The following is a 26,092-nucleotide window of genomic DNA, read 5'->3' as shown; positions in this document are numbered from 1 at the left end:
TCGATGAGCAGATAGGTTCAGAGAGGAGAGGCGGCTTTCCGAGGGTCGCGCAGCACGTTAGTGACAGAACCGGGACTGGAGTTCTCGGTTCTCCAGGAGCCAGGAGACCCGTTGCACACGCAATGTACATTGCATGCGACCATGTGGCTGGGTGGGCCTCTCGGGGGTGGGCTAGAGTGGCCATAGGAAATTTCTTACAAAAAGTGGATTACTGGGGCGCCTGGGTGGCTCAGTTGGTCAAGCAGTGACTTCGGCTCAGGTCACGATCTCATGGTTTGTGAGCTTGAGCCCCATGCTGGGCTCTGTGCTGACAACACAGAGCCTGGAGCCTGCTTCGAGTTCTGTGTCTCCTGCTCTCTCTGCCCCTCCCCTGCTCACGCCCTGTCTCCCTCTCTTTCAAAAATAAACATTAAAAGGGGCACCTGAGTGGCTCGGTCGGTTAAGCGTCCGACTTAGACCAAGACCAGGTCATGGTCTTGCGGTATGTGAGTTCGAGCCTCACGTCAGGCTCTGTGCTGTCAGCTCAGAGCCTGGAGCCTGCTTCAGATTGTGTCTCCTTCTCTCTCTGCCCCTCCCTCACTTGGGCTCTGTCTCTCTCTGTCTCTCAAAGATAAATAAATGTAAAAAGAAAAATAAACATTAAAAAAAAAAGTGAATTACAGTTGGGTCTGGGGATGTGGGAGATTTGACTGGGCAGGAGACTTGTCGGGCAGGGCCTCAGGCACTCCTGAGGGGGAAGGGACAGACGGGCTGGGGCCTGGCTCACTGAGATTCTCAGAAGGGCTTTCCAAGATTCCTCTCAGGCCGGTAACCTTGGACAAACCCCGCAGCCTCCCTGAGCCTCCACAAGAAGAGGGAAAATGACACCTGGGTTGCAAGTGCTATTAATGATCACAGAATTAATTCCAGTTGACGTTTATTGGGTGTTTCCTATGGGCTAGGCGCTGGGCCAAGTGGGCATCTGGCCTATATTGCCTCACGTAATCCTCCTCGCAGTGAACCCATGCCTGACCCCTGGAGTGAGCTCTCTGGTGAGTAAATGCTTTAAAACAGGTAACAGAGTCACTCAGCAGGATTCCAGGCACATCACTGCTCGATATGTTATGGCAACAATGACAACAAATAATAATGGCATTATTTGCGGGACTACTGTGGCCCCATTTTCTGGCCTCTCTCACCCTCCAGAGCCACCGGCTGAGCCCCTTTCTAGAAGCAGCCCTCTGGGGATCTTCCTCCTCCAGGAAGTCTTCAAGAAGACAGTGGGGAACCTGTGGTTTTGCATGGCCTTTCTCCCTGAATCTCCATCCCATCTGTGTGGCTCCTGGGGATTCGGGTGTGTGGGTTTGTGTCGCTGTCCCTCAGACTGAGTGGTCCTACAGCTTCCTCCGGGCAGGGGGTGAAGACAGAGCTGAGAGCTAGTAGATGCCAGAGTAGGGTGGCGGTGTGAACTCAGCAGGCTCCGCCTGCCTGAGACTCCCCTGCAGTCTCCCAGGCCCATTGTCTCCTCTCCCTGGGGAAACTGAGGTCCCGCACAGGAAGTCTCTTGCCCGGGGTCCAAACAGATCTTCCAGATACAAGAGGGTGGTTGGTCCCTAGCCCACGTGTCCGGGGCGGCAGCACAAATCAGACACGTGCCTCAGAGCTTTTCTTTTTGTTTTTATTTTAAAGGAAAAAAAAAAAAAAAAACAGTGCAAAAACCCATTTTCCAGTGTCAGCCATACCCACCCCCCACCCCTAGGTCACCTCCCTGGCTGGGGGCCTGACTCTTCCTCCCACTCAGCAGCCCCTCCCCTCTCATGCAACCCACAGGGGCTGGAGGCTCCATTTCCCTGGAGTGCCAGATCCCAGGGGGCCTTGGGGGGAGGAAAGATCTGGGGGGGGGGGGGGGCCCCCGTAGTCCCCCCCCCCCCCCCCCCCGTCTCCAGCCATGGCACCAGGTACCCCTCTTGGCTCTCAATAACCCTTCCTGACCATACTACTAGCCTGGGGGGCACTGATCTGGGGGAACCCTGTCCGCACCCCTCTTTGCCCCGGGTCCGGCTCGGGGCTCTCCTCACTGAGGTTGGGGGGGGTTCCCTCCCTCCCTCCATGGTGGGGGGAGAGTGGTGGAATCCCCAGGTTTAAATACCTTAATGAAAGCAGGGGATGGGGGGAGGAAGGGGCTTTAGATCTAATAAATTATTAGCGTTTTTAGTGTCCGTTGGGGAGGGGGGGTGGGTCGGGTGGGGGCAGGGCGTGGCCTCCAGGGCCCCTCCCTCCCCTTACTGGTGAATCTCATTCTCTATGAGGCTGTCCTCATAAGACGGGAAGTCTGTGTCCGTGAGGCCATCAGGTGGCATCAGCAGCTCCTCATCTTGGGACGAGGACAATGGGGGCTCATCCCCTGAGCTTCCAGGACCCCCGTCCCCTTCCCCGTCCACCTCTGAGTCCTGCAGCACCTGAGCGATGTATTTCTGAAGGGGGAGAGGAGTAGAGGGTGAGGGTGGACAGCTGCTCCTGGTGGCGAGGGGTTGATTGGGGGAATCTCAGGGTCTCCAGGAAGCGGGACAGTGATCTTCCCCCCCGAGGGAGAGGTGGGCAGACCCCTCAGTGAAGCCAGATCTTTCCCTGCCTCTGGGGTCTGGAATGAGCTTCACTTTCTGAAGGACTAATGGAATCCCCAACTTTGGATTGAGCCTCAATCAGAGGCTCCTCCCCACCTTTGGCCATGAATCGGGGCACTCACCGCAGATTTGGGGACAGCGGCAGCAGTGGGGGGCCGTCCATTGCTTCTGGAGTCCACAGTATCTGTCTCCGTGTGCTCAATCTTGAGGGGTCCAGAATGAGTCAGGGAGTGGGGAGATGTCCTTGGCTCTCAGCCACAATCATGACCCTGCACCCTCTTGGCACCCCTGCCCTCAGCTCCCACCCATCCCCTTGAGCTTCTGCCCTTAGCCATCCCCTGCCCCCCTGGCCCCACACCTTGTAGTTGTGGGCACTGAGGTATTTGAAGTGTCCGAAGCAGACGTGGCAGAGACAGATGACGATGGTGATGACCAGGACCACGAATGTGAACATGGACGTGGGGGCTAGGAACCCTGGTGAGGGAGGGGGCAGAGGATGGGGCTGCTACCTTTCCTCTGGGCACCCCCCCCACCTTCGCTACCTTCTGAATGCAACCCCACGTTTCCATGTGCTGTGGCTTCTCCCAGGTTCCTTGCCTGTGGCCCTTGGCCATCATGGACCCTCCCATGGCTTGCTCTGCCTTGACTCTGAATGGGGGTCCCCCTCCCCCAGCTCCCTGAGGCATGTGGGGGGGTGGCCCTCACCCGTGCGCATGGTGGAGAAGAAGAGCAGCCAGAAGAGGCAGAGGATGGGTGCGGCCACCACCTGATTCACGGCCCCTGAGTGGATCTTCTTGTCCAGCTTGGCCGGCAGGTAGGCGTAGTAGAGATTGTACCTGTCTACCAGGTGCTTCAGCAGCATGTACATGAGCCCTGGGGGAAGCCACACGGGCCCTGACCTCGGAACCAACGCCACCGGACCTCGGTGTGTCCGTCACAGGTTGTCCCAGTCCTACCGAGATCGCTGAAGGGCTGGCCTCCCTCCTCCTGCCCCAGCCCCAAGCCCATCGCAGGATCACAGACTGTCAGCTTCCTCAGCTTCCCTGCTTTGTTCTGCTGCCCCTCGCTAAAAACCCTACTATTAGAAGTCCATTCATTTGGGTCAATGAGCTTCCTCTTGAAACCCTTCTCGGTTTTTTTCTATCCTGTCCCTAAACAGATGGGTATAAATTAGATGGTAAGTTCTGTTTTCCTGGAGGCTGAGGGAATGGGAGCTTTCAAATGAGGACAAAGGGGTTATTTTGGAGCCTTCAATAACCAGGGAGGGCGGTTAAGGGGTTAGGATGTTACCAGGGGGAAAGGAGAGGTCACTAGTAGGGCAACAGGTGAAGAGAAACTTTGCTAAATTTCAGAAGGAAGAGGGACTTGTCCAAGGCGCACAGTTCAGCTACAGTGGGTCTCTGTGAGTGGCAAGAGTCCAACCCCACCCTGGAATCCAAAGGTCTTTCCTGAGCTTATGGGACTGTGTCCACGTGTACCCGCGGATGCTGTGTAGGAGTGACAGTGTGCGTGTGTGTGTGTGTGTGTGTGTGCACACGTGTGAATACCTCTGTGGGTATGTGATGTGTGTCCGAGCATGTCAGTTGAGTGAAGGCACTTGGTGTGGATGAGTATGGCCACGTTGGGTGGCTTTGCCCAGGGGCTCAGCACACCAGCTGGAGCCAACCTGAGCTGAGATGGTTTTCCCCCTCCTCCCCCCAGGCCCGGCCCCAGACTGAGGCAGGGACCGGGCGGGAGGCCCGAGGGGTCGGCCTCCCAGCCGGGGCCCTGTCCACTCAGGGCGGCCTGCCTTACTGGAGTGAAGCGGGTGAGGTCCTGGGTCCCCCCGAGCAGGGCCCAGGTCCCGGCGCGGCGGTGCCTACCGAAGGGCACGATGATGGGGCAGGTGATACTGTAGGTCATGACCACCGTGAAGACGCACATCATCCAGGCGTAGGCTGCGCCAAACTGGAACTCGTAGGCCTGATGCTGGGGGGGAGATGGGCAGGAGGGTGGCTCAGGGAAGGGAGGGACAGACTAGAAGGGCACAGGGCAGGTGGGAGGGGGCAGGGGGCCAGGAATGAAGCTGTGGGGAAAAGGAACCCAATATCCAGGGTGGGGCAGGGCAAAGCAGATGGAAAGAGGGGCTGTGGCTGAGTCAGGGTGGGTACAGTGACGGGGCATGGGTGGGGGGGGGCTCTTTGAGAAATCAGGGGCTGGTAGGTTGGTAGGCCTGGGAATGGGATGCCCAGAGACCTCGTGTGGGGTGAGGGCACAGGGACCCTAGGTCTAGGGACCCGGACCTCCCCCAACTCCCATGGGAACACTAGACTGTCAGAACTGGCAGGTGCCTTCGGGGTTCTCTATGTTGATCCATCGTCGCACATATGGGTAAACTGAGGCTCCAGAAAGGAAAGGGATAGCCCAAGGCCTCGGAACTGGGTCCTGCAACTTCCGGCACCCCTGTGTCCCCACACCCTAGCAGAACTGCCACTGTTTCTGGTTGGGCCCACCAGGGGGCGCTGTGCGGGCCACTGCGGCCCCAGGCGGCCGTACCCGCTTCACGTTGCGCCTCTCCGCGGCAGAGCGCGCCAGGCAGAGCCGGATCATGTACATGAGCAGGCCTGGGATGCGCAGCAGGTCCATGGCGTTGCCGATAAAGGCTGAGGCAATGACGTAGTTCACGAAGAAGGCGCCGTTGTCGGGCAGGAACACGCACCTGCAGGCACCAAGTGCTCCAGCACTGCACCCTGGGAGACCCGGCGGCGGCCTGCCCACTGCCAGCCAGAGAGCACACCACACCTTCGCCCCCAACGCGCCTTCCTCCATGTGGACACCCCAGGTCAGCTCTCAAGCACCTGTGCCCCCGCTTCCCCCCAGAGTGTGAACCCCAGGGGCAGATGCCAGAGTGTTCAACAGACACCTCCAACACCCTCAGTGCGAGTGGATGCAACCTGGGAGTGTGAGCTCAGCAGTGCGCCTAGAACTTGTGTGCTATAAAGACCCATGGAGAGTGCTCCATAGCCCTGAGGCCACCGGAGTTCAGGGTATGACTGTCCGAGGTCTCCACAGACAACCCCCATGAGATCCTAAAAGACCCCCAAGGGCGTGAGCCCTAGGAATACCCAGAAATTACCCCTTAGCTCTGAAATTAAGCCATGGTTATTACCCCCAGAGCGTGAGCCTCAGCCACCTCCAGAACACAAGCTCCAGAGACCCTTCCTCAAAGATCTTCAGTGGGGGAGCCCAAGAACTTTTGTCAGTGCCTGTGATACCCCAAGTGTGAGCCCAAGATGATCACAGATGGCCTAGAGCAAGACCCTTGGAGCTTGTGTCCACATATACAGCCATGGCACGTGGCCCCTCACCCCCACCCCCAAACAGCTTCATAGGGCTTTCCAGAAAAGGTGCTCTATAAAGAATTTCACAGTCACACCTCTGGGTAAGAGCCTGAAACTTCAGAGGTGTTCCCAGAACCCGTGCCCCATAAACATCCCAAAGTATGAGCCCCAGAGTTCCCCGTAAATACTCCAGAGTTGGGAGCCCAAGAGCCTTCCATAAATACTCAGAAGTGTGGGCTCCAGAGCCCTTCAGGGATACACCCAAATCACTCCCAAAGTATGGCCAAGATCCTACTACAGACACCTTTCCAAACCTCCTGAGTGAAACTCGCCTCCCACAGTTAGTCCTAGAATACAAGCTCTAGAGACGGTCAGAGAAATGCCCCAGTGTGGGTCCTAAAGCCCCAAATACACTTTGAAGGTGACCTCTAGAGGGGTTCCCGGAGAATGAGCCCCAACACAGACCCCAGGGATATCTCCCACGTCTACACCTGAGACACTGTGTGCAAGCTTTGGGATGGCCTTGCCACACCCTGTAAGCCCCCTCCTCTTCCCTGCAGCGGGGGGGGGGGGGTGGGAAGCTTCGAGGCACCCTCCCATGGGGAAAGGCAGTGTGTCCCAGGCATACCCACCCCCGCCCTCCGGTCTCTTTCCCTGGGGGCCCAGGTCACTCACTCAAACCGAATAGCTGCCTCAGCCAAGAATTTCTTGTCAAAGAGCCAGCGGAAGAAGAGGTCCAGGCTGGAGAGGAGGAGTGGAGAGGTGTGGTGGGAGGCTGGAATGGCCCAGAACACCAGGGGAGGAGTCTAGTCCGTGAGCCTCTGGGGATGCCCCCCCAGACCTGGGTCCCCCCGCTCTGTGAGGGAGGTAGGAGCCTGGACCGTTCCCCTCGCCCACCCTGCAACACCCCCACGCCATCTCCCATCCCATCGTCTGCGACCTACCTGCTCAGTCCCAGTGAGGGCAGGAGCAGCACCATGAAGATGAGGAAGGTGTAGCATTTGTGCATGGTGGTCCTGTTCTCCCCGGAGCTGGGGCAGGGGGCACGGGGGCAGAGGTCAGGAGAACCAGCCCCCCACGCCTGCTCCCCTAGCCAGGATGGCATCACAGGAGGCCCCACTGGGATGGGGACCGCCCAGGGTGAGGATGCCGGCCAGCATCCCTTCCCCAGCAGCTCTGGGGCCGCCTGGGGTGGGGAGGCTGAAGGGGAAAGGGCTGCCTGGGGGCGGCGGGGTGGGGGTGGGGGGACGGGTGCACACCTAGGAGGGCCAGAGTGCAGTGAGTGTGAAGGGTCTCACCGTGTCCAGTGAGCTTCGAAGAAGGCCGAGTAGTAGACAATGGTGGGGAGCAGGGCCGAGAAGCACCACAGCAGCAGGGTGGGGAAGAACTGAGTGATGATGGGGTTCTGCAGTGGGGCACGGGGCTGCGTTTCAGGCAGGGGCAGCGGCCCCGGTCCCGCTTGCTTTGCCTATCGGCCCCCTCCCCCACTGAGCCCCAGGCCCCGCAGCTCTCAGGGCCCCATGACAGACGTCCAGAACCTGTGGGGGCCAGGGTCTTATGAACAGCATCAGTAGTTAGCACTTGCTGAGTACCTACTAAGTACCCAGCATTGATCACATGCTTTACATGTATTGATCCTCACGATATTACCCCATTTTACAGATGAGGAAACTAAGGCACAAAGAGATTCAGTAGGTTACCCGGCTAGTGAGGAGTGAAGGGGGGTGGAATCTGAACCCAGAAAAACCGGGTCTTATGTATTTTGCTCTTATCAGTCAGTAATTTTTTAAACTATCTTCCTTTGGACTTTGAGACTCCAAGGAGGTACGCCATGTGCGTGGCAGGAGAGGTGAGGGGAGAGCTGGTGGAAGTGACCGTCACTCTGTCGCCATCTGAGCAGCCTTGCTTTTCCACACTGGGTTTCATGTAAGAGTCTTTTTGATAAAGGCACCAGAATCTGAGTTTGGAAGCCAGGGATGTAGTCTGAACCTCCATTCGTTTGTCGGAGAGACGGGGATGAGAAGGGACTGGCCCTGGGCTCTCTCTCTTCCCCGGTGTCTCTCTAGATGTGCGCAAACCCAAGGGTGGTCTCTGCTAGGAGAAGGTGGCAGGGAGCCCCAGGGAAGTTCACAGAGGGCTTTACAGCCCGTGGTCGTGTGGGAGTGCTTGGTGCGGCTGGGCTAGAAAAGCAGGAGAGGAGCCAGACTGGGCAGGAGGGTGTTCTGGATTCCCCCCGAAGAGGGATTCGAGGCCCGGCATCTGTGTCTCCTGACACAGCATAGAGGGGTGGGGCGGGGCAGGGCCTCACATTGAGGTACTCCACAGGCTTGGTGACGTTGAACTTGTCCATGGTGGTGATGATGATGGCCGGGGTGGTGAGGAAGAAGAGGAGGATGAAGAGGACGACATTGATGACCAGGCAGCGCAGCCACCAGATGAAGCCTCGGATGGACAGGTGCTCCCTGGGAAGGCAGGGGAGAGGGTCATCCTGGGGACCGCATGCTCATGGTTCCCGGAGACACCTCCCCTCTACCCACTGGAGCCAGCAGGCCCCACGGAACGTGCCCCTGCCACGCCAGCGCTCACCAGTAGATGTTCTGGGGGTCGGGGGCATACGACACGGTCCAGTTGGAGATGTGCAGGGACTCACTGCAGGACGAGGAGCGCGGCTCCCCGCGGCAAGTGCAGCCCTGGCACTTACACACGTTGAAGTCCTTCAGGATGCTGGGGGACGGGCACCGGTTACCAGGGCGCCAGCCGCTGGGGACCCCACTGCCGACAGCTGGCCGTGAGCGTGGGGACCCGGGAGCCCCGGCTGGTCGGTGGGGGGCAAGGACTGGGCTGGGCAGGCAGGGCAGGGGCTCACATGGCGGTGATGGTCTCATTGTGGAAGGTGACAAAGGCCATGCCAAGAGGCTTCTCGTTCACCTTCTCCTTCTCCCGCTTGTAGTCCTCTTTCAGCTTCTGCTCCAGCTTCGTGTAGTACTCAATGGCCTCCACCTGCCGGTGGCGGGGGGGGGGGGGGGGGGGGGCGGGGGCGGGTGAGGCGAAGGTTCTGGTCAGAGAGCTGGGCTGGTCCCCACCATGCCCAGCGGCGCTGCCCCAGGGCTTACTACGGGCCAGGTACTGCTTTAGGCTTTCTATGTGTTAACTCGTAATCCTCATAAGCCCAAGGTAGGTACAATTAGCTCCATCCTACAGATGAGGAAACTGAGGCACAGAGCAGTCAGAAAACTCGCCTAAAGCCACAGAGCTAGTAAATACACCACAGCACTGTCCTCTTGGCTGACCTCTTCTGACTTGGGCCCTGAAAATTTGGTCACTGGAGGGATGGGTACAAACCCAGTAGTGGAACTGGAGCTTCAAGGACTGTAGGAACAGGTGGGGACCTACTGAGGGAGGGTTGTGCCCTGCTCCCCATCCTGGCACCCTACCTCCAGCCCCTGGGCCGCATGGCCTTGCCTCCTCAGGGAGTCTGTTTACCGTTGGTGTTTTTTATTTATTTTTGAGGGCAGGGAGGGAGGGGGGAGGGGGGGGGGCAAAGGATCCGAAGCAGGCTCTGCATTGATAGCAGTGAGCCTGATGCGGGGCTTGAACTCAAGAACTGAACCGTGAGACCATAACCTGAGCCTAAGTCAGACACTTAACTGACTGAGCCACCCAGGCGTCCCTTACTTTTGGCTGTTTATGTTTAAGACCCATTTGTGTGTGTGTGTGTGTGTGTGTGTGTGTGTGTGTTCCCGGGGTCTTGGGACACGCACCTGGAATGTGCCCATCTCTACTGTGATCTGTCTTCCCAAGATCTGTCCAACCCCTCCCCGTATCCAGCAGGAGCTTTGGGGGCCTGAGGTCACCTCATACCTGCTCACAGCCTCGCACCACGCAGCAGCAGAGGTGGCCACAGGGCTTGGGGTTGATCATGGTGGGGACATTCTCCTTGCTCTGGAGGTTTGTGAAGTAGAGCTTTCCCCGCTCGGCCTTCTTCCTGTGGGATCCAGGGGTCCAGTCACCCACCACCCAGCTGGGGCCAGGAATGGCTGGGAGGGTGAGTAGGGAGCCCAGCTGAGGGGCCACCTAAGTCCACTCCCTGAGGACAGGGGCGATCTTACTCTTGGATCTGCTTAGAATGTATGGTTCAGATATGTCCCCATTCCAGGGTCTTCCCGCCCATCCCTTGAGGGCCAGAAATTCTTCCTATAGTCTGGCCTAAAGTTTTCACACTGTAGCTGGAGAAGGGGATGTCCTTGGACGGGGTGGGGATGGTGGGCTCCTTTCTTCTTGCAACAAACGCTAACCTCCAGGCTTTGCTCTTTCCAGAGCTGGATTGACAGGCAACCCAGGGGTTGAATTAAAATCAAATGCCCTGGGAAACACCTGGATGGGGAGCCAGGTTCCCCTGTGGCAGCTGAGATGCCCTCTATAATAGGCAGGGGCCCCCAGGTGTCATCCCCCCCATTACCTCTCTGCATCGAGGAACATGAGGCGAGCCACGTTGTAACACGGGCGGGCTTCAAGAACCGTGCAGTTGGGATAGGCCTCCCTGCAATACAGTCCACCATCACCTTCTGTGGCGACCCTGCCCACCTGCCCCCGACTTGCAGCCACGACCGTGAAGACATACACCCCCAATTCAAGCTCCCTCTTTCTGGTCTACAAAAATGGGAGCTCCGTAAGAATGAAACTTGGAAATTCCTCCCTGTGTTTAACTGAGCAGCAGCGGGGAGCCTTGAGGCACGGGGACCTTGAGCACACCCCGATGATGACCGTGGATGTGAGTGCACCCCCGCACGGTGCTAGGGGAGGCCACGGCCGTGGTCTGACTCTTGTTCAGAGCTCTGAACTTTCAGTTGAGAGAAACGGTTTCTACTCAGGTTGTTCTCTCAACCCTGTTTCCAGAATACCTGGTTACAGTCCAACACTTAGCCTTGCCTTACGGTCCAACTGATCCCAACCAACCCACGGCCCGGTCTGCAGACCCAAGACTGACCTTTTAACCCTGACCCGAGACTGACCCTCACCTTGCCCTGAAACCGAGCAGAGAGAGACTATATGTGACTCTCGGTGCTGGTACCTGGCAGGACTCGAGGGGTGCCTGCGGCTCCTTCTCACTTCTCATCGCACACTGCTCCCTGCTCCCCAATCTAGACTGAGCCCCATCTTTAAAAAAATTTTTTTAAATGAAGAACCACCAAGTGTTAACAGATGCACAATATCTAGTTCCCCAAAGCACGAGAATTTGCAAACTTAAATCTGGGATGCGGTCCTTGAAATGCACTACAGACTTTTCCCCCGACGCGGTGTTACTCTAACCATTTTAGGGCTCCTCTTTGGAAGGGCCTGGAACCCTGTGGCAGGCTGAGCCCTCATTCTCACCCGACTAATCTCTAACCCCTTAATCCCTGCCATGCAGGCTCTCTGATATTACACACGGGATATTCCCTAATTCTGCTGGGTCAGTCCTCTAATTCAGACAGACCCCAGACCTGGATCACAAGCCCTACTCATCACCATGTGCTCGGGCCTGGGCCAGCAGCTTAGACATACTAGGTACTCAATAAACATGCGCTGAATGAATGGATTGATGAGATGGCTGTTCCCTGATGCTCACCTCCTTGACCCCCCAAATTCCAATTAGGACTATAGTCTCCCCCCCATCCCCTGCTTAGAGGCTGACCACTAAATTTTAATCACAGTCTGCTTCCTAAACAAAACCGTAGATTGACTCCTGAAACAGCCTGAACCACGAGCTCCCCACGGACACCCATCAGGCCTGGTTCTCTTTTGTCTCCCTGGTAGGAAGCACACAGTAGGTGTACAATGAGTGTGTGCTGAATGGATGTTTGGTTAGCGGGGTTTACTTCCTCATTGTGTGCAGGGCCCTGTCAGCATGCCCCCCGCCGCTCCCTCCCCCCCACTGGAAACAGCAGCCCTTCCTGACTCCCTCACTCTGTTCCTCTCCCTGCTTTGGTTTTCCTCCTGGCACCCACCCCTACTCGACACAATGTCTGTTACTAGTTCGTTTGTTTATTACCTGTCTCGCCCACCAGAATGCCAGCGGACAAGGGCAGGGGCTTTCTTTCTTTGTTTACTGCTGTAACCCTAGGTCCCCCTCCAGGGCGGGTGCCCGGCAGGTGCTCAAGAAGGATTTGTCATTAAAGGACTAACCAGTACAAGCTGACAACTGATCCCAACAGGACAGTGATATTAAGATGCCACCTAATTCTGAGCACACACTGTCCTTAATCCTGACTCGGACTGCCCCCTAATGCCGATCACAGCTGGGAATCCAGACAGGATCCCAAGTCGCTCTCGTACTGACTGAGGATGATCTAATTTTGACCGCTGTTCTTGAACTTCTGTGTGGGCAGGGCCTGTTTCTAATTTATTTATGCTTGGAGTACAGAAAGTGATAATAAATGCATGTTGAATGAATGATTATCTGTCCGCTGATGCTGATCACAAACCACTCATTTGCCTGCAACAAAGGGGTCTGCAATCTAACCTCGGCCAGATGCTGACTCCCAATCCTGTTCTGATCCAGAACAAGAACTGGCTTCTGATCCAGGCCAACTGGCTGTGGATGCAGACCTCACTAAGTCCCGATCCTGAGCAGAGACTGAGCCCTGATCCAAACTGCCAATGTCCCTTATCAGGACCACTGGCCAACTCCTAATTCTGGCCACAGACTGGCCTCAGACCAATCTCTGATCAGACCCTGGACCAGCTCCTGATGCTGACCTCCACCATGTGAACGTCCAGAGAGCTCAACGATCTTTCATTCGTTTCTATGGTCCCAAGGCTTAATATCATGAGAAAGTCTGCTGAGCACACAGATGAATGTGTGACGGGATCCTTAATTCTGGATGCGGACCATTCCGGCCACCTGGAGCTCCTGGAGGTGTATATTCCCCTTCCCCTCTGAGACACAACTCCAGAGCTGAAAAGAGCCTGAGAACACATGCAGCTCAGGTCCACAGCCCCCCCCCCCCCCCCCCCAGGATCCACTGAAAGCCAAGAGCTCCTCCCTGCCAATCTGCACACAAACCCCAGAATGTCACCTACGGTTTTGAAGCCACACACCTTGAAGGGCCCTTGGATCCCAGGCCAACAACCCATGACCCAGTTCAAGCTGAGAGGGGAGGTGGAGTGGGGGGGGGGGGGGGGTGAGAGAGAGGAAGGAGGGGATGTGACATACACTTCCTTCTCTCACTTTACAAGTATTTCTTATATTTCCCCTGCTGTTGGGGGCGGGGGTGGCTATCACCCAGCCCTGGTGCTAGAATGCCCTGGGGTCACGTAATCCTTCAGTGGTCTAGTCTCCACCCCACTGCAGCCCAGACCTCAGCCGGAGGGTGTGAGAAGTCTGAGGGGCTGAAAGGCGGAAGAAGGGCCCACAGGACCTGGGGTTGGGGGTAGGAGGGGCCACTCACTCAAAATGCTTCTTGATCTTTTCTGACTCTGCATATTTGGAGATTCCATTGATGAAGAGAGTCCGCTTCACCTGGGGTGAGAGGGGAGCGCATGTACCTTCCAGAGGAGGCTCGAGAATGCCAGGAGGGCATGGGGAATGGTGAGCAGAGAGGAGCAGCTGGGTGGGAGGAGGCCTTAGGGATAAACCAGGTTCCAGGGAAAGCAGGGGAGTGCATCTAATTGAAATCAGGCAGGAGCTTAATGAAAGAGCCATTTGGTCTCTCACTCCTGAGGGGTCATCCAGGGCAAGGGAGGGGGTACTACTCTGACCCTCAGGCCACAAAGCCCCGGCCCCCCCGGCACCGGCACCGTGGCTGCTGTGGGGTGGGCATTCAGTACTGGGCTGGTAGATGGATGCGGAGAGGGAGGGAGCATCCCAAGCATGGCATCACCACTGCTGTTTCCCCAGGGCCAGGCACAGCATGGGTGATTTCTACGCCTATCACCTACCGCCCCCCCCCCGCAACGCCCCCCATCTTAGGAAGGTTCTGCTGTTGTCTCATTTTACAGACCAGGAGGCGAGGCTTGGGGAGGTAACTGAACTTGCAGCATAGGGGCTCTTGAGTTGCTGAGCCCGGAATGCAACCCAGGCGGCCTCACCCTGGCACTGACACCCCTTAGGGCCGAGGGGAGAGAGGCCCAGAGGGAAGGGAAGAGGCTGGGGGCGGGGCAGGCCGGCTGGGCTCTACTCACTAGGTCGTCCTCCTTGTAGCGCATCTTAGAGGTGTGCCTACGCATGCTGTAGACGGTGAGCAGCAGGTACAGGAAGGCGAAGGAGGTGTGCAGCCATAGCAGGTTGTTCCTGGGTGGGGCAGAGGGGTACATGGAGCCACTGGGGCCAGGAACCCACTCAGACAGCGCCCAGCCTCCCGGTGTGAATTCAGCCCTGGTTCAAGGCCCTTCTACTGCCAGTGGTCTTCTGGCACTGGCCCCCTCACAGGGCAGGCCCCATATATCACACCGTCCGGGTCCCAACATTATTCCACTGCAGTTGAAATGTCCCCAAGAGGTCATCTCTCCCTGCCCTGTGCACTGGCTACACTGTCCCCTAACTACCCCCTGCCATCTTTCCCTGGCCTGAAGTCACACAGCAGCTTCTTTATCTGGTCATCTCTGGGGACTCCCAGCAGACATCCACCTACTCTGTCTCCAATCCAAGTCCCCAGGGCCCCACATCCACCTCTCCCCACAGTGCTCCCCCCTCGCACCCCTCCTCATTACAGCTGGACTCTGACCTCACTGACTGGCTTCCCAATCTTACCCTGATTTCAGGTTGGCAATGGTGGTTCTCCCGAAGCTGTAGGCATTGTTCTCTGGGGGTGGGAGGGGGCAGGAAGAGGGAGAGGATGATGCTGGGGTCAGGACGCGTGCCCTCCTGCCCCCTCTCCTCCCTTCCCCGCCCCACCCATCCCAGCCTTCACTGACCCAGCAGGTCCCCTGAGAAGTTGACAGGCAGCACGATGCCCACAGAGAGGACGCCCACGACGACCAGCAGCCCGATGATGTGCCGCTGGAAGGACAGGTAGTGCACAGCATCGCCCCCACATTTGTCCCGGATCTCATCATCCCTGCAGGCCCGGGGCAGCAGAGGAATCAGGTGAGGGCCGGGTGGCAGAGGGGCCACAGCTTGCCTGCCCTGCCTGCCCCCAAGTCCACCCTAGCCCCTGCCAGTCTGGCAGCAGTATGGGGGTGGGCTAGGGTCTTTGGCCCCCTATTATTGGGAGGGGGGATGAGAAAGGGAGAGGGAAGGGGAGGGAGGAAAGGAAGGATGCAGGGAGGGAAAGGAGAAGAGGAGAGAGAGGAGGGGAACAGAGGGGAAAGGGGAAGATTGCAGAGAGGAAGAAAGGGTAAGAAAGGGCCGGGAGTAGAGGGGGTGTTGAAAGGGAGGGTGGGTTGATGGAAGAGGTTGGAGCAGGAGGGAGGACGGAGGCTGGGGATAGAGCAGCGCCTTATGGGTGCTGGAGAATCACATTATGTGGTGCACCTGGGGAGGGGCCCTGGGGGCCGGGGCGTGGGCAGTGGTGGTGCTGACCTGTCTGGGCCTCCTGCCTCTCTCAGCGCTCACTGCCTGCCTGCCGCACTCTGGCTCGACCTCCTGACTTCTGTCTGCTGGACACTGGCTCCTGCCTGTTGCTGGCTGGCTGCTCCCAGCCTGCCTGCTGTCCCCCACCCCGCTGGCTGCACGGAGGCTCTGAGGTGGGGGGGCTCTGGCCTCTGCCCTCACAGGGTGGCAGGGGTGTGGAGAGCTGAGGGCAGAGCGGGCCCACCAGGCAGGGGGGCATACAGGAGACCGTGGGGTAGAGTGAGGCCAGCTCAGGGGACAGCAGAGGCCAGGACCCCAGGGCTTGGCCTCCTGGAGGAAGGAGGAGGGTGCTGGGCTGGCTAGGAGCACTAAGGCCCTCAAAGCTGCTGGCCTCTGGATTTTGTAGGGAAGTAACAGGTTCTGAAGTTTTTCTTTGTTTCTCTCTTTCCTTAGAGCCTGAAGACTGTTCACTTACTTTATCCTGAAGATGGCTGTCAGCCAGGAACAGAAACCCTGGAGTGGGGGGGACAGAGGGCTATCAGCTGGAGCCCCCCACCACCCCACCACCCCCAGCCTCCCTTCCCCCTCAAATCCCACCTGCCCCATTCTCATAATCACCTCCAGGCTGGGCTCACCTTGGAACAACTTCCACAACCCCCCAAAGAAAGCAGCTCATCCCAGAGGGGGAGAGGGAAGGTGCCAGCCTTCAAAGGAGAAAGGGACTAAGGCCAAACTGAGTTATCTGTGGATGCTCATGTCCAGAGCTACATATCCCCGCCAAGAGCCAACGGGGCAGCGCAACCAAAGGAAGGCCTGCAGCGGTGTGGGTCAGGGTAGGGAGGAGTGGGATTCAGGGTTCTAGGAGAGGCAGTGGGGACTCCAGACCCAGACAAGAAGAGTCCGCAACATGGCTCTGCCTACAGCAGAGGGGCAGGCCAGGCTTCCCGAGTTCCTGCCACCTTTCTTCCAATACAGCCCAGAGAGACCAACCCCCGGGTGCCTGTGAGCTTCAGTCTCCCACCTTCAAGCCCCCAGGCCTACCTGCAGCAGAGACCCCACTGAGAGCAGGGTCGGGATACAAGGGGGAGGGCTGGGCAGAGAGAACCCTCCCTCACCTTCCTACCAGTGGAAGGTCCAGGCTTAACACAGGATTGGGGACAGAGGTGCTTCCAGTTAAGACGCAGGACTGTGCTGCCTGCTGCCAACATCACCTGAGTCTGGGGACCACGTGGACACCTCTGGCGGGCAAGGGTGATAGCTTTGCTTTGCCACTTACCGGTGTGAGTCCAGCTCAGGAAGCTGACAGGCTTCTTCTACTATGGCTGCTACAGGAGCTGTTGCCCCCAGGCCACCCAGCCCAAGCCGGACTGCCCAGGGCCAGCCTAGGGCCTAAAGATTAGAGTTCTGACTAGGACCCACACCCTGGCAGAACGACAGGGGCCAGGCAGGTGATGTTGGAGTACTGGGTCTGGCGTGCATGAGGGTCCAGGGACTGCTGTGAATCGCCTTATCTGTAAGGACCTCTGCCACTCAGCCCCAACCCACAACTGGCCCCATCTAGACGAGGGCCACCAGCCTGCAATCTCTGAGCAACGCAATGAATTCCTGCTTTTACTCCATGGGGCAGAAAGGCCTGTCATTACTTCTAAAACCCTAAGGAAGAAGGGGTCCTTGGGATTAACAGGTGGAGATGGGCGTGGGGCTCTACGTGGTGCAAAGTGTGGGATTCACAATGCTAGGTCTGTGCTGATTTGGAGGCTGGCGTGGAGTACAGAGCGAGTCTGGGTGGCCATCCTGTGGCTCTTAGACGAGCACTGCCCTTGCTGAGGAGAAGGCCACATTCCAGGTCCTTGACTCTGTATCACTGGAGGCTAGAGGCTGCTAAGCCCCCTGCCCCGGAGAAGGAGTGGGTGGCTAACAAGTCTGGGGGAGGGCACTCACATTGTCTCTTTGGTCAAAGTCGACGGAGCTGGAGACAGACGTGAGACGCTCATACCGGTCATGACTGTCCCCGTGCATAGCTGAGGCCACACTGGGGGTGGGGAGGTGAGAGATCAGAGAGCCTGGTGAGTCTGAGCTCCTGGGGAGCGGGACTGAAGTGGGGGGCTCCCCCTCCAGAGCTCCAGGGGCTAGACAAAGCACAGAAAGCGCAGAGGCTGAAGCGGGGATGAACGCCTGCCTTCTCCCTGCCTCCCTTAATTGCACCTCCTTCCTTCAGGGCACCTGGAGGGCACACCAGTGCAGGGCAGTGAGTGAAGGGAGAAGGGTGTCTTCATTTTACTCCCTGGAGGCTGGAGCGAGAGTGTGAGGAGGCCCTGCATTTCTGGGGCTGACCAGCAGGGGACGGGATAGGGGGGCGACAGAGCTAGTATTATGCACAGGGCAATGGGGAGCTGAAGGAAAGGAGGGACTAGGAGAGCCCCAGAAGGGCTGGAGGGATCAGGGACTGGGGGATGCCTCCCAGGTGGGACCCTATCCTCCCCCTTCCCTGACCCCAGCAGCTGCTGCAACTCCAACGCCAGTCCTATAGACAGAGACAATGATGTGACACAAAAGGCCAGACTCGGGGCTTGGTGGGAGGCCCCCCTCCCAGGCCTCCAGAAGGGGTGAGCAGGGAACCCTGAAATATGAAGAACTAGTTGTTAGGGGATGGCAAGCCACTGGGGACACCCAATCTTGTCTCTGGGACCAACAGGTGAGCGTCCTCTAAGTTTCCGGGAGGACAGCCCCTCCAGCCTGGCCACCGGCCACCATAGAGAGAGCCAGGCACATGGGGAGGGGCCTCTCCCAGGCAGAAAGCCAGAGGGAGAGATGGGGGAGCGAGGCAGAGACAAGTTGGGAGTCCCCTGCTCTGCAAAGCACACCGCCTGCGTTAGTCCGAAACATGAGCCTGCAGAGGAGAAAACTGCAAAGAGAAACCAGTAATGAGGCAGGAAGAGAAAAGAAGCATGAGAGAAGAAAAGAGAAAGCTGGTTTAGTGGGGATGAGGGGGCAGGTGCCCCACATACTATTCCTGTTCCACTCGCTCCCTCTCCTGCCGCTGCCGAAGCCTGGGGACAGAGAACAGACAGGGTTAACAGGGGAGGTGGGGGAGGGTCCCGGGGGACTGACAAAGGACACAGATCCAACTGTAGGCCTTCATGTCCCCCATGGCTGTTCTGGGACTGGTCCCTCTTCATCCCCCTGACAAAGGGGGATGAGAGAGGGCTGGCTCTTTCCTATCCCCGAGGAGTGATGGGTGTGTGTTGAGTGAGTGACAGTGAGTGTGCATGTGTATGTGTGCAGGGGTGAGGCAGAGTCCCCAAGCCTTACCTGTCTGCATCTGTCACCAAGGCCAGCCGCCCATAGTCCCAAGCCACCTTCCGGAGAATGGAGAACAAGAACAGCAGTGCCTGTGGGCAGAGGGAATGGTTGGCAGGTAGAGAGACCGTCCACCCACGGGACTAGCCTGGAGGGCAGGGGCAGAGGGGCTGGGATCTGGCCTTAGAAAGGGCTGACCCTGGCTTGGGTGAATGGCCAGAGGCTAGGCTTGGGCTGCGTGACACGGATCCCTCCCATAGTTAAGCCTGGGGAGTCAGGGTCAGGTGGAAGAGTGGTTAGAGCTACAGGTGTTAGCTAGCTAGGTACAGGGTGTGGATGCCAGGCATGGGGGGGGGGGGGGGGGGCATGTGTGGGCACTCACAAGGAAGCACATGAAGTCAAGAGCCAGCACGGTGGGGACACCCCCAAAGGGCAGGCCCTGCAGGACGGTGCTGCGGATTCGGGCACTGTAGCAGTAGTCCTTAGGGTTGCTGTTGTTGAGGGCCGTGGTGCCCAGGGTGGCCAGAAGGAAGGGCAGCATGGCTGCTACTGCCGCATGGTCCTCCTGAGCAGAGAGCACCATGGTCAGCTGGGCTCATCCCCTGTCCCCCTCATGGCTCCCAGCATGAGCATGGGGAGAGGGAGTGAGGGCAGATCACCGGCTGCCTGGGTGGGGGGAAGCACTGGCTTCCAGAGATAAGAGCCTGGGGAGGGGAGGGTTGAGTCACATGGATTTACCTTCATTGGCTCTGAGGCCGAGACCCCACCCAGGGTCTGGGGAACTTGGCCCAGATCTGCACTGGGGAGACTGGTTTTTCTAAGTTGGAAGTTGTGAGTCTCTGCTGCCTACCTCCCACCACCTCCATACACACACACAAACACTCTCCAAACACACACACACACACACACACACACACACACACACACACATTCACTTTCATGCTTGCTTTCTCTTTCTCCCTCTCTCTCCCTCTCTCTCTGTCTCAGGCAGAGACATGAGGGAAGATGGGGAGAGGTCTTAGGTCTGAGGGTTCAAGGCTAAAAGGTGGGGTGAGGAGGCCAGGGGAAGATGAGTCAGGAACCAGCTACCTCATCCTGATCTTCTCTTTCTACCTCTATTAGAAAAATGGCATGATTTCATCTGCTTAGAGATTTCGGCACTGTTAATCACTTTCTCGATATAACTGGCTTCAAAACAAAGGAAAAAAAGGGGGGTGCCTGGGTGGCTCAGTCGGTTGAGCGTCCAGCTTTGGCTCAGGTCATGATCTCACAGTCTGTGAGTTCGAGCCCGTGTCGGGCTCTGTGCTGACAGCTGGGAGCCTGGAGCCTGCTTCGGATTCTGTATCTCCCTCTCTCTCTCTGCCCCTCCCCTGCTCATGCTCTGTCTCTCTCTGTCCCAAAAATAAATAAAAACATTAAACAACAACAACAACAACAAGGAAAAAAAAAGATGCTCAGCTTCAGAGCTGGCTCTCTGTCCTCAGAGTAGGGACCTGAGGATGGGGTCAGAGTGGGAAGTCAGTTAAAAAGTTAGGACTTCTGGGTTTGCGTTATCTGCCTGGTCCCAGTCACTCCTGCTTACCCTCATTCCTTTTTCCCTGCCTTGGAAGCAGCTCCTCCCCTCCAGCTTCCTCACCTCTCCAACGATCTCAGCACAGGGGTCACCTGAGTGGTGTGAGAACTACAACTCCCAGAGTGCCCTGTTCCTGCCTCCGGAGTAGGGCAGGCTGGGAATGCTGTGCCCTCCAGCGAGCTTTTCCATTGGCAAAGGAAGAGAGAGTGGGCAGGGGCCTCTTAGCCCGCCCAAGTCCCCGGCAGCCAGGGTACTGCCCTCCAGCCCGGTTCCCCGCCACTGCCCACTGCCGGGCTGCCCGGACCTCTTTGGGCTGGGTGGGTGGGGCAGGGAGGAGGAGGGAAGGGGCAGCCAGCCCGGATACCTGGGTTCTGGGAGTGTCTGGGGACGGAACCTAGCAGGGCTCTGGGGAGGCTCCTACGGTGGAGAAGTGTGGCCGAGGCACGCTGCTCCACCCCGTCCTACTGGGGGCCCCTGGGGGCCCCTTCTGCTGACAACACTGAAACTCTGCCTGGGGTGGGGGTGGGGGTCCCTAGGGAAGAGAGGAAACCAGACAAAGAGAGAGAACAACAAACCGAGAATCAGTGACTGTAACTCTGGCAGCAAGCATCCTCTAGCCCCTTGGGGGGACTCAGAGGGTTTCTCCTGCCCACCGATCCCTGGTTTTCCCCTTCCTGACACTTCAATTGCAGGGGAAGAGGCACCAGCTCTCAAGTGGAGGGGGAAGCTGTGGTTGTTTATATGTTTCACTTGGTCCCAGGGAGTCTCTGAAAAGCCTGTATTAAGAAGGCTAAAGTGGTAACTGCCCAGTGTTTATGCCTCCCTCTTCCCTTCCAGCCCAAGTTGCCTTAAAAAAACCCCAAAACCCCATGAATTTAGTAATTACAACAGGCATCACTTATCTAGTACCCACTGTTTCAAGAATAATACATACACAATTTCGTTTAATCCTTGACAATCCTGAGTTGGATCTTATTGCCATTTTAAGATGAGGGCACAGGGGCTCAGAGAGGTTAAATAACTTTCCCTAAGTCACACTGCTCATAAAATGATGGAGTTCAAACCTAGGTCAACTTCCTTCTAAAGCTAGAACACTGTTCAGGGCACCATGCTTTTCTGATGTGCCTAGAACAGGAGGACTCCACAAAACACAGAAGTTTCATAAATGCTCATTCTCCAGCTAGAGAATACTAGAGCATTGTGGGAATGTGTATGTTTAGGTGTGCAGACATGTGTTGATGTGTGTGTGTGTGTGTTGGGGGGCAGGTAGGAGACTGGTGTGTAAGTTGGGGGGTGTGTGGGTGTGCCTAGAAGCTTGGATATGTAAACGTGAGGTGTGTAGAACCCTGCGGTACCAGGGTTAAAGTGGAGGTTAAAGGTAGGTATAGGTATCTTGGATCTTGGGTCTGTGATGGTTGGCAGCCCTCTGAATTAGTGGCCCCCGCCCCCCGCTCCAGTATACTCCAGCAATCAAGAGAGCCCATTCCTAGTTTTTGCCTGTCTCTCTCCCCAACTCCAAGGCTCCATCAGACCAGAATGCAATGGGTACAAACCCCTGGAGTACCACGCACCCCCCCCCCCAGTCCTGTCCACACTGAAAGAAGGTGGAACGTTCTGCGAGCTTCTGCAGTAAGGGGGCCCCATAGGGTGGGTGAAGGTCCAGGTAGATGCTTAGTAACTGAAATTATGGTGTTTATCTGCTGCTTCCCTCTTTACAGTCACAAAGCACTCCCCCCCTCCCCCAACAACTGCATTGATCTTACCCCTGACCCCCAAGGAAGGCAAGGTACTTGCTGGATCAGATCACTATCCCCTCTTTACAGGGGAGGAAGCAGGGGCCCAGGGAGAGAGAAGGAGAAGCGACTCACATGAGGTCACAGGGCAGGTAAAGTGTGGAGTCAGGGCCAGTGGCTCTTCAGGCTCACTGGGTTCCTTGGTGCTCCTAATTGTGGGGGGCAGGGTTGCGGGGGGGCTGAACTTCACCTAGGGCAGCTGCTCAAAGCTTTTAGGGAGAGCAGCTGGGAGGGTGGAAGAAACTGAGGCGGAATATTTGGGGGGAGGACTAAGTGAGGGGGCAGTTCATCCCCTGGGCCAGGTGTATCCTGGAATTTCTCTAGTCTGACACTGAGACTTTAGCTGGCAGTATGTAGAAAGTGGAGGAGGATTTTATTTATTTATTTAAATTTTTAAAAAATTGAGAGAGAGACAGAGTGTGAGCAGGACAGGAGCAGAGAGAGAGGGAGACACAGATCTGAGGCAGGCTCCAGGCCCTGAGCTGTCTGCACAGAGCCCAACGCGGGGCTCGAACTCATGAACCGTGAGATCTTGACCTGAGCCGAAGTCGGACGCTCAACCGACTGAGCCACCCAGGCGCCCCCAAAATGGCGGAAGATTTTAGTTCTAGCTATCTAAAGGTTGTTATGTTACCATTAAAAAGCGTGTGCATGGTGAGGGTGAGGGAGTTAGAAGGTAAAAGTTTTTTCTTCCAGAGTTACTTGGGAAGATTTCATTTAGGGCTTGGGATCAGGAAGGCTGTGTGTTCTGAAGGGAGGGGATGATGATGTGGGCCAGTTCTGCTACTATGTAACCTGGGCCTCAGTCTTCCAAACTGTAGCAAAGAGGTATTAATATCCTTGCTCCACCCCTCCAAGCTTCACAGGGATGGGTAAAAAAAGTATCTGCAGGGGCGCCTGGGTGGCTCAGTTGGTTGTGCATCTGATTTCGGCTCAGGTCATGATCTCACGGTCCGTGAGGTCGAGCCCCGCGTCAGGCTCTGTGCTGACAGCTCAGAGCCTGGAGCCTGTTTCAGATTCTGTGTCTCCCTCTCTCTCTGACCCTCCTCCGTTCAGGCTGTCTCTCCCTGTCTCAAAAATAAATAAACGTTAAAAAAAAATTTTTTTTTTTTAAAAAGTATCTGCAAAAGAGGATAAATAGTAGCAGGAAAAGGGACGTCTTAAGGCTCAGTCCCTTATGCTTCCGACTTCAGTTAGGGTCATGATCTCACCGTTCCAGAGTTGGAGCCGGAGTCGGGCTCTGTGCTGACAGCTCAGAGCCTAGAGCCTGCTTCGGATTCTGTGTTTCCCTCTCTCTCTGCCCCTCCCCCACTCGTGCTCTGTCTCTCTCTCTCTCTCAAAAATAAATAAACATTAAAAAATTAAAAAAAAACTAGTAGGAAAAGAATGCATTTATCAAATATTGATTTCCCTCTTCTTCTGTGCCAGGCACTGTTCTTAGTGCTTTACACATGTTAGCTCATTTACTAGCCATCACAACCCTGAGAAAACACTGAGGTACAGAGAGGGTGCAGAACTTGCCCGATGTCACACAGTCAGTCTGTCACAGATCCAGATATGGACCCAGGCAGTCCGGCTTAAGTGTGTGGTCTTGACAACCGCATGCTGCTGCCCTGGCCGGAGGAGAAGCTTCCATCAGGGACCTGGTGGGGGTGGGGGCTGCCAGCTCCAGCTCTGGAAAAATGCCACACCCTATTTCTACCTGTTTGCCCTCCTTCTTGCCTGTGGCTGCCAGACCCTCCCACTCAGACTGTGGGACTGTGATTTCAGGCTTTATCTAGGATGAGACAGAGCTGGCTACTGACCTGGGCAAATTACTTCACCACCCTGGGCCTCAGTTCCCTCATCAGTAAATGGGAATCACAATTCAGTTGTGTGGTTGTTTTGAGAACTAAACAAGATGACTTATGTAAAGCTCTTAATACAGTTCAAGGCACATGACAGATTCTAAAAATATTAGGTACTGTTATTAATAAAGTGTTGGCATAAAAGGGGTTGGTTTAGTGAAGGAACACTGGTAAAAATCAAAATAAAGGAAAACAGACTTTAACGTGACAGAGCCCCTCAGTCAGGATGGGCTTCTTGTTTAGACTAAAGGGTTTATATGGCCTTCAGGATTCTGCCGCTGAGTGGCAGGGAGTGTTCCCAGACTCTTCAGACATATCCAATCCATCTGTAGCAGACCAGAAAGGTGGGAGCCCAGGAGGGTGATGTTATGCCAAGATGGGTCAGAAGTTTAGAGAAGAGAACCCATTATTGATCAACAACGAGGCAGGGTGCCATGCTCTTTACCTGTGTTATCTAGTTGATCCTCATGATAAATCTCGTAAGGAGGTGGTAGTAAATGCACTTTTTAATTAAAACTAAGGTTCAGACAGGTTAAGTAACTTGTCAAGGTCACACAGCTAAAGAATAGCAGATCTGGAATTTGAACTGAGGTCTCCAAGACTCATAATCGGAGGGAACTTGTAGGATGTCCAAAAGGGGGTTAGCTTCCCTAACTACCTTTAGCTACTCACCACCTGCCTTCTGCCTTGCCACATCCCCACCCACCACCCAACCATAGGCCAAGACTGAGTTGGATGAGCCAACAGCAGGCCCCAGCTTGTGCCACCTGGAGCAAGCCAGGGCCTGGACCCTCTGGTGCCCTGGAGGACAGTCATGCTGCCAGCACAACCAGGGCTGGAAGCCTGGTAGACACTCCCACTCCTCTCCTCTCACGGCCTGGGAAGCAAGACTGGGGGTCCCTACTCAAGAGGGGTTGAGCACAGCCTCATTTTTCCCGGGCAGACCCAGGGAAAGGGTAGAGAGTGGTATTGGGTACAGAAGCCCAGACCCTCCTGCCCCGCAGGGAAGTGGAGTGCTGAGCGGCCAGAGCTCCCCCCAGGGGGCCCAGGCAGGTGGCAGCACAGAGCCCCAAGGGCAGCTGGCCCCTCTGACCTCTCCTCTCCACTTCCCAAGCGACCTTCTCTTCTGAGGAGCAAGGCGCCAAATCTTTGGGACTGTCCTCGCTAGACGGTCAAGAAGGCCAGGAGGGACAAAGCGCGCCCCCTCCCCCCAACAGGGCCTTTGCCCCACTCCTTGTTCCGCCTCTGAAGCTTTTCCCCACCGCACCCTCCAACGCAGGCCCGGGCGGCTCATGAATGAACTGCACTGTGCGGGGCGCAAGGAGAGGACACGCTCCCGGGGCCAGTCGCCTCTTCAGCCCGAGACCAGTCCCCAGACGGGCTGGGGGCAGCGGCCGGCCTCCAGCCAGCACCCGCGAACCCTGCCCTTGTCCGAGCCCGAACCCCTGCCCCGGGCAGGCTTGGGGGGGTGGGTGGTTCTCGGCCCCGGGAACAGGAGAAAAGATAAAAGAGACCGAGGACATTGGACTTGGCGACCCTGGAATCCAAAACTCGGGGGCGGGGGCGGCAGGTTCCCCACAGCGGCGGCGAGCTGATGGGGGCGCAGCTGGAACCCTGGAGCGGCATGCGGGGGGACGCGCACCTGGACCCGGCAGGTGGGAGAAGAGTGGCGCTTGGGGGCCGGGGGCGGGGGTCCCACCCCTCGGGATCTCCCTAGGGGTGGGGACAGACGGCGGTGCACATCTGGACCCTCGGCAGGGGTCAGAGGACTCGCATTTGGCTCAGGATGGTACGAGGTTGGGGGCAGCGCGCGGCACCACTGGGTCCCGCGGGCCCGGGCACCTCTGGGTCCCGCAGGAGGTTGAAGGGAGGGGACACGTAGCTGAGTCTGGGGTTTTCTTTGGGTGGTGGTAGGAGCCTCAAAGAAAAGAGAAGGGGTTGGGGAAGGGTCGCGTACTTACCCCCAGGCGCAGACTCGGCTCCGGCTTGGAGCCCCGGGTTGGGGCGGGGCGGGGCTGGGGGAGGGGGAGGGGGAGTCGCTGGGCGGCTCGAGCTCCGGGCTCCTGCGGCGGCCGCGGCAGTGTCTGGGGGAGGGGGAGCGGGAGGAGGGAGGGGGATGAGGAGGGGGCGGGGCCGCACAGGTCCCACCCCCCACGCCAGAAC

General features: G+C 57.1%; 1 protein-coding gene across 1 annotated transcript; it reads right to left on the bottom strand.

Moving 5' to 3' along the window:
* Positions 1-1,701: 1,701 nt before the first annotated feature.
* TMEM63B (transmembrane protein 63B) lies at positions 1,702-26,036 on the bottom strand. Its single transcript, XM_049652774.1, has 24 exons — positions 25,891-26,036; positions 19,099-19,281; positions 18,729-18,808; positions 18,425-18,466; positions 17,358-17,448; positions 15,892-15,929; positions 14,819-14,961; positions 14,655-14,706; positions 14,087-14,195; positions 13,354-13,424; positions 10,383-10,463; positions 9,785-9,908; positions 8,790-8,923; positions 8,510-8,647; positions 8,232-8,385; positions 7,222-7,328; positions 6,868-6,954; positions 6,599-6,664; positions 5,139-5,301; positions 4,466-4,571; positions 3,309-3,476; positions 2,962-3,077; positions 2,726-2,806; positions 1,702-2,453 (listed from the first exon to the last, which is right to left on the bottom strand). Exons 2-24 carry the CDS (start codon positions 19,255-19,257, stop codon positions 2,262-2,264), a joined length of 2,502 nt encoding a protein of 833 aa, XP_049508731.1. The 5' UTR covers positions 19,258-19,281; positions 25,891-26,036; the 3' UTR covers positions 1,702-2,261.
* Between the last annotated feature and the right edge of the window lie 56 nt (positions 26,037-26,092).

This window comes from Panthera uncia (genome assembly GCF_023721935.1).
Source record: "Panthera uncia isolate 11264 chromosome B2 unlocalized genomic scaffold, Puncia_PCG_1.0 HiC_scaffold_24, whole genome shotgun sequence".
Taxonomy (NCBI): Eukaryota; Metazoa; Chordata; class Mammalia; order Carnivora; family Felidae; genus Panthera; species Panthera uncia.
This window is presented reverse-complemented; position numbering and strand designations above follow the sequence as displayed.

Bases quoted from the DNA above. Each gene is read 5' to 3' on its own strand.
- TMEM63B (XM_049652774.1), bottom strand. From the start codon at position 19,257: ATGCTGCCCTTCCTTCTGGCCACCCTGGGCACCACGGCCCTCAACAAC. The intron at 18,809-19,098 runs GTGAGTGCCCAC...CTCTGCCCACAG, and splicing joins TTGACTTCATGTGCTTCCTT to GCACTGCTGTTCTTGTTCTC. The intron at 8,924-9,784 runs GTATGAGGTGAC...CGCCACCGGCAG, and splicing joins TGGTGCGAGGCTGTGAGCAG to GTGGAGGCCATTGAGTACTA.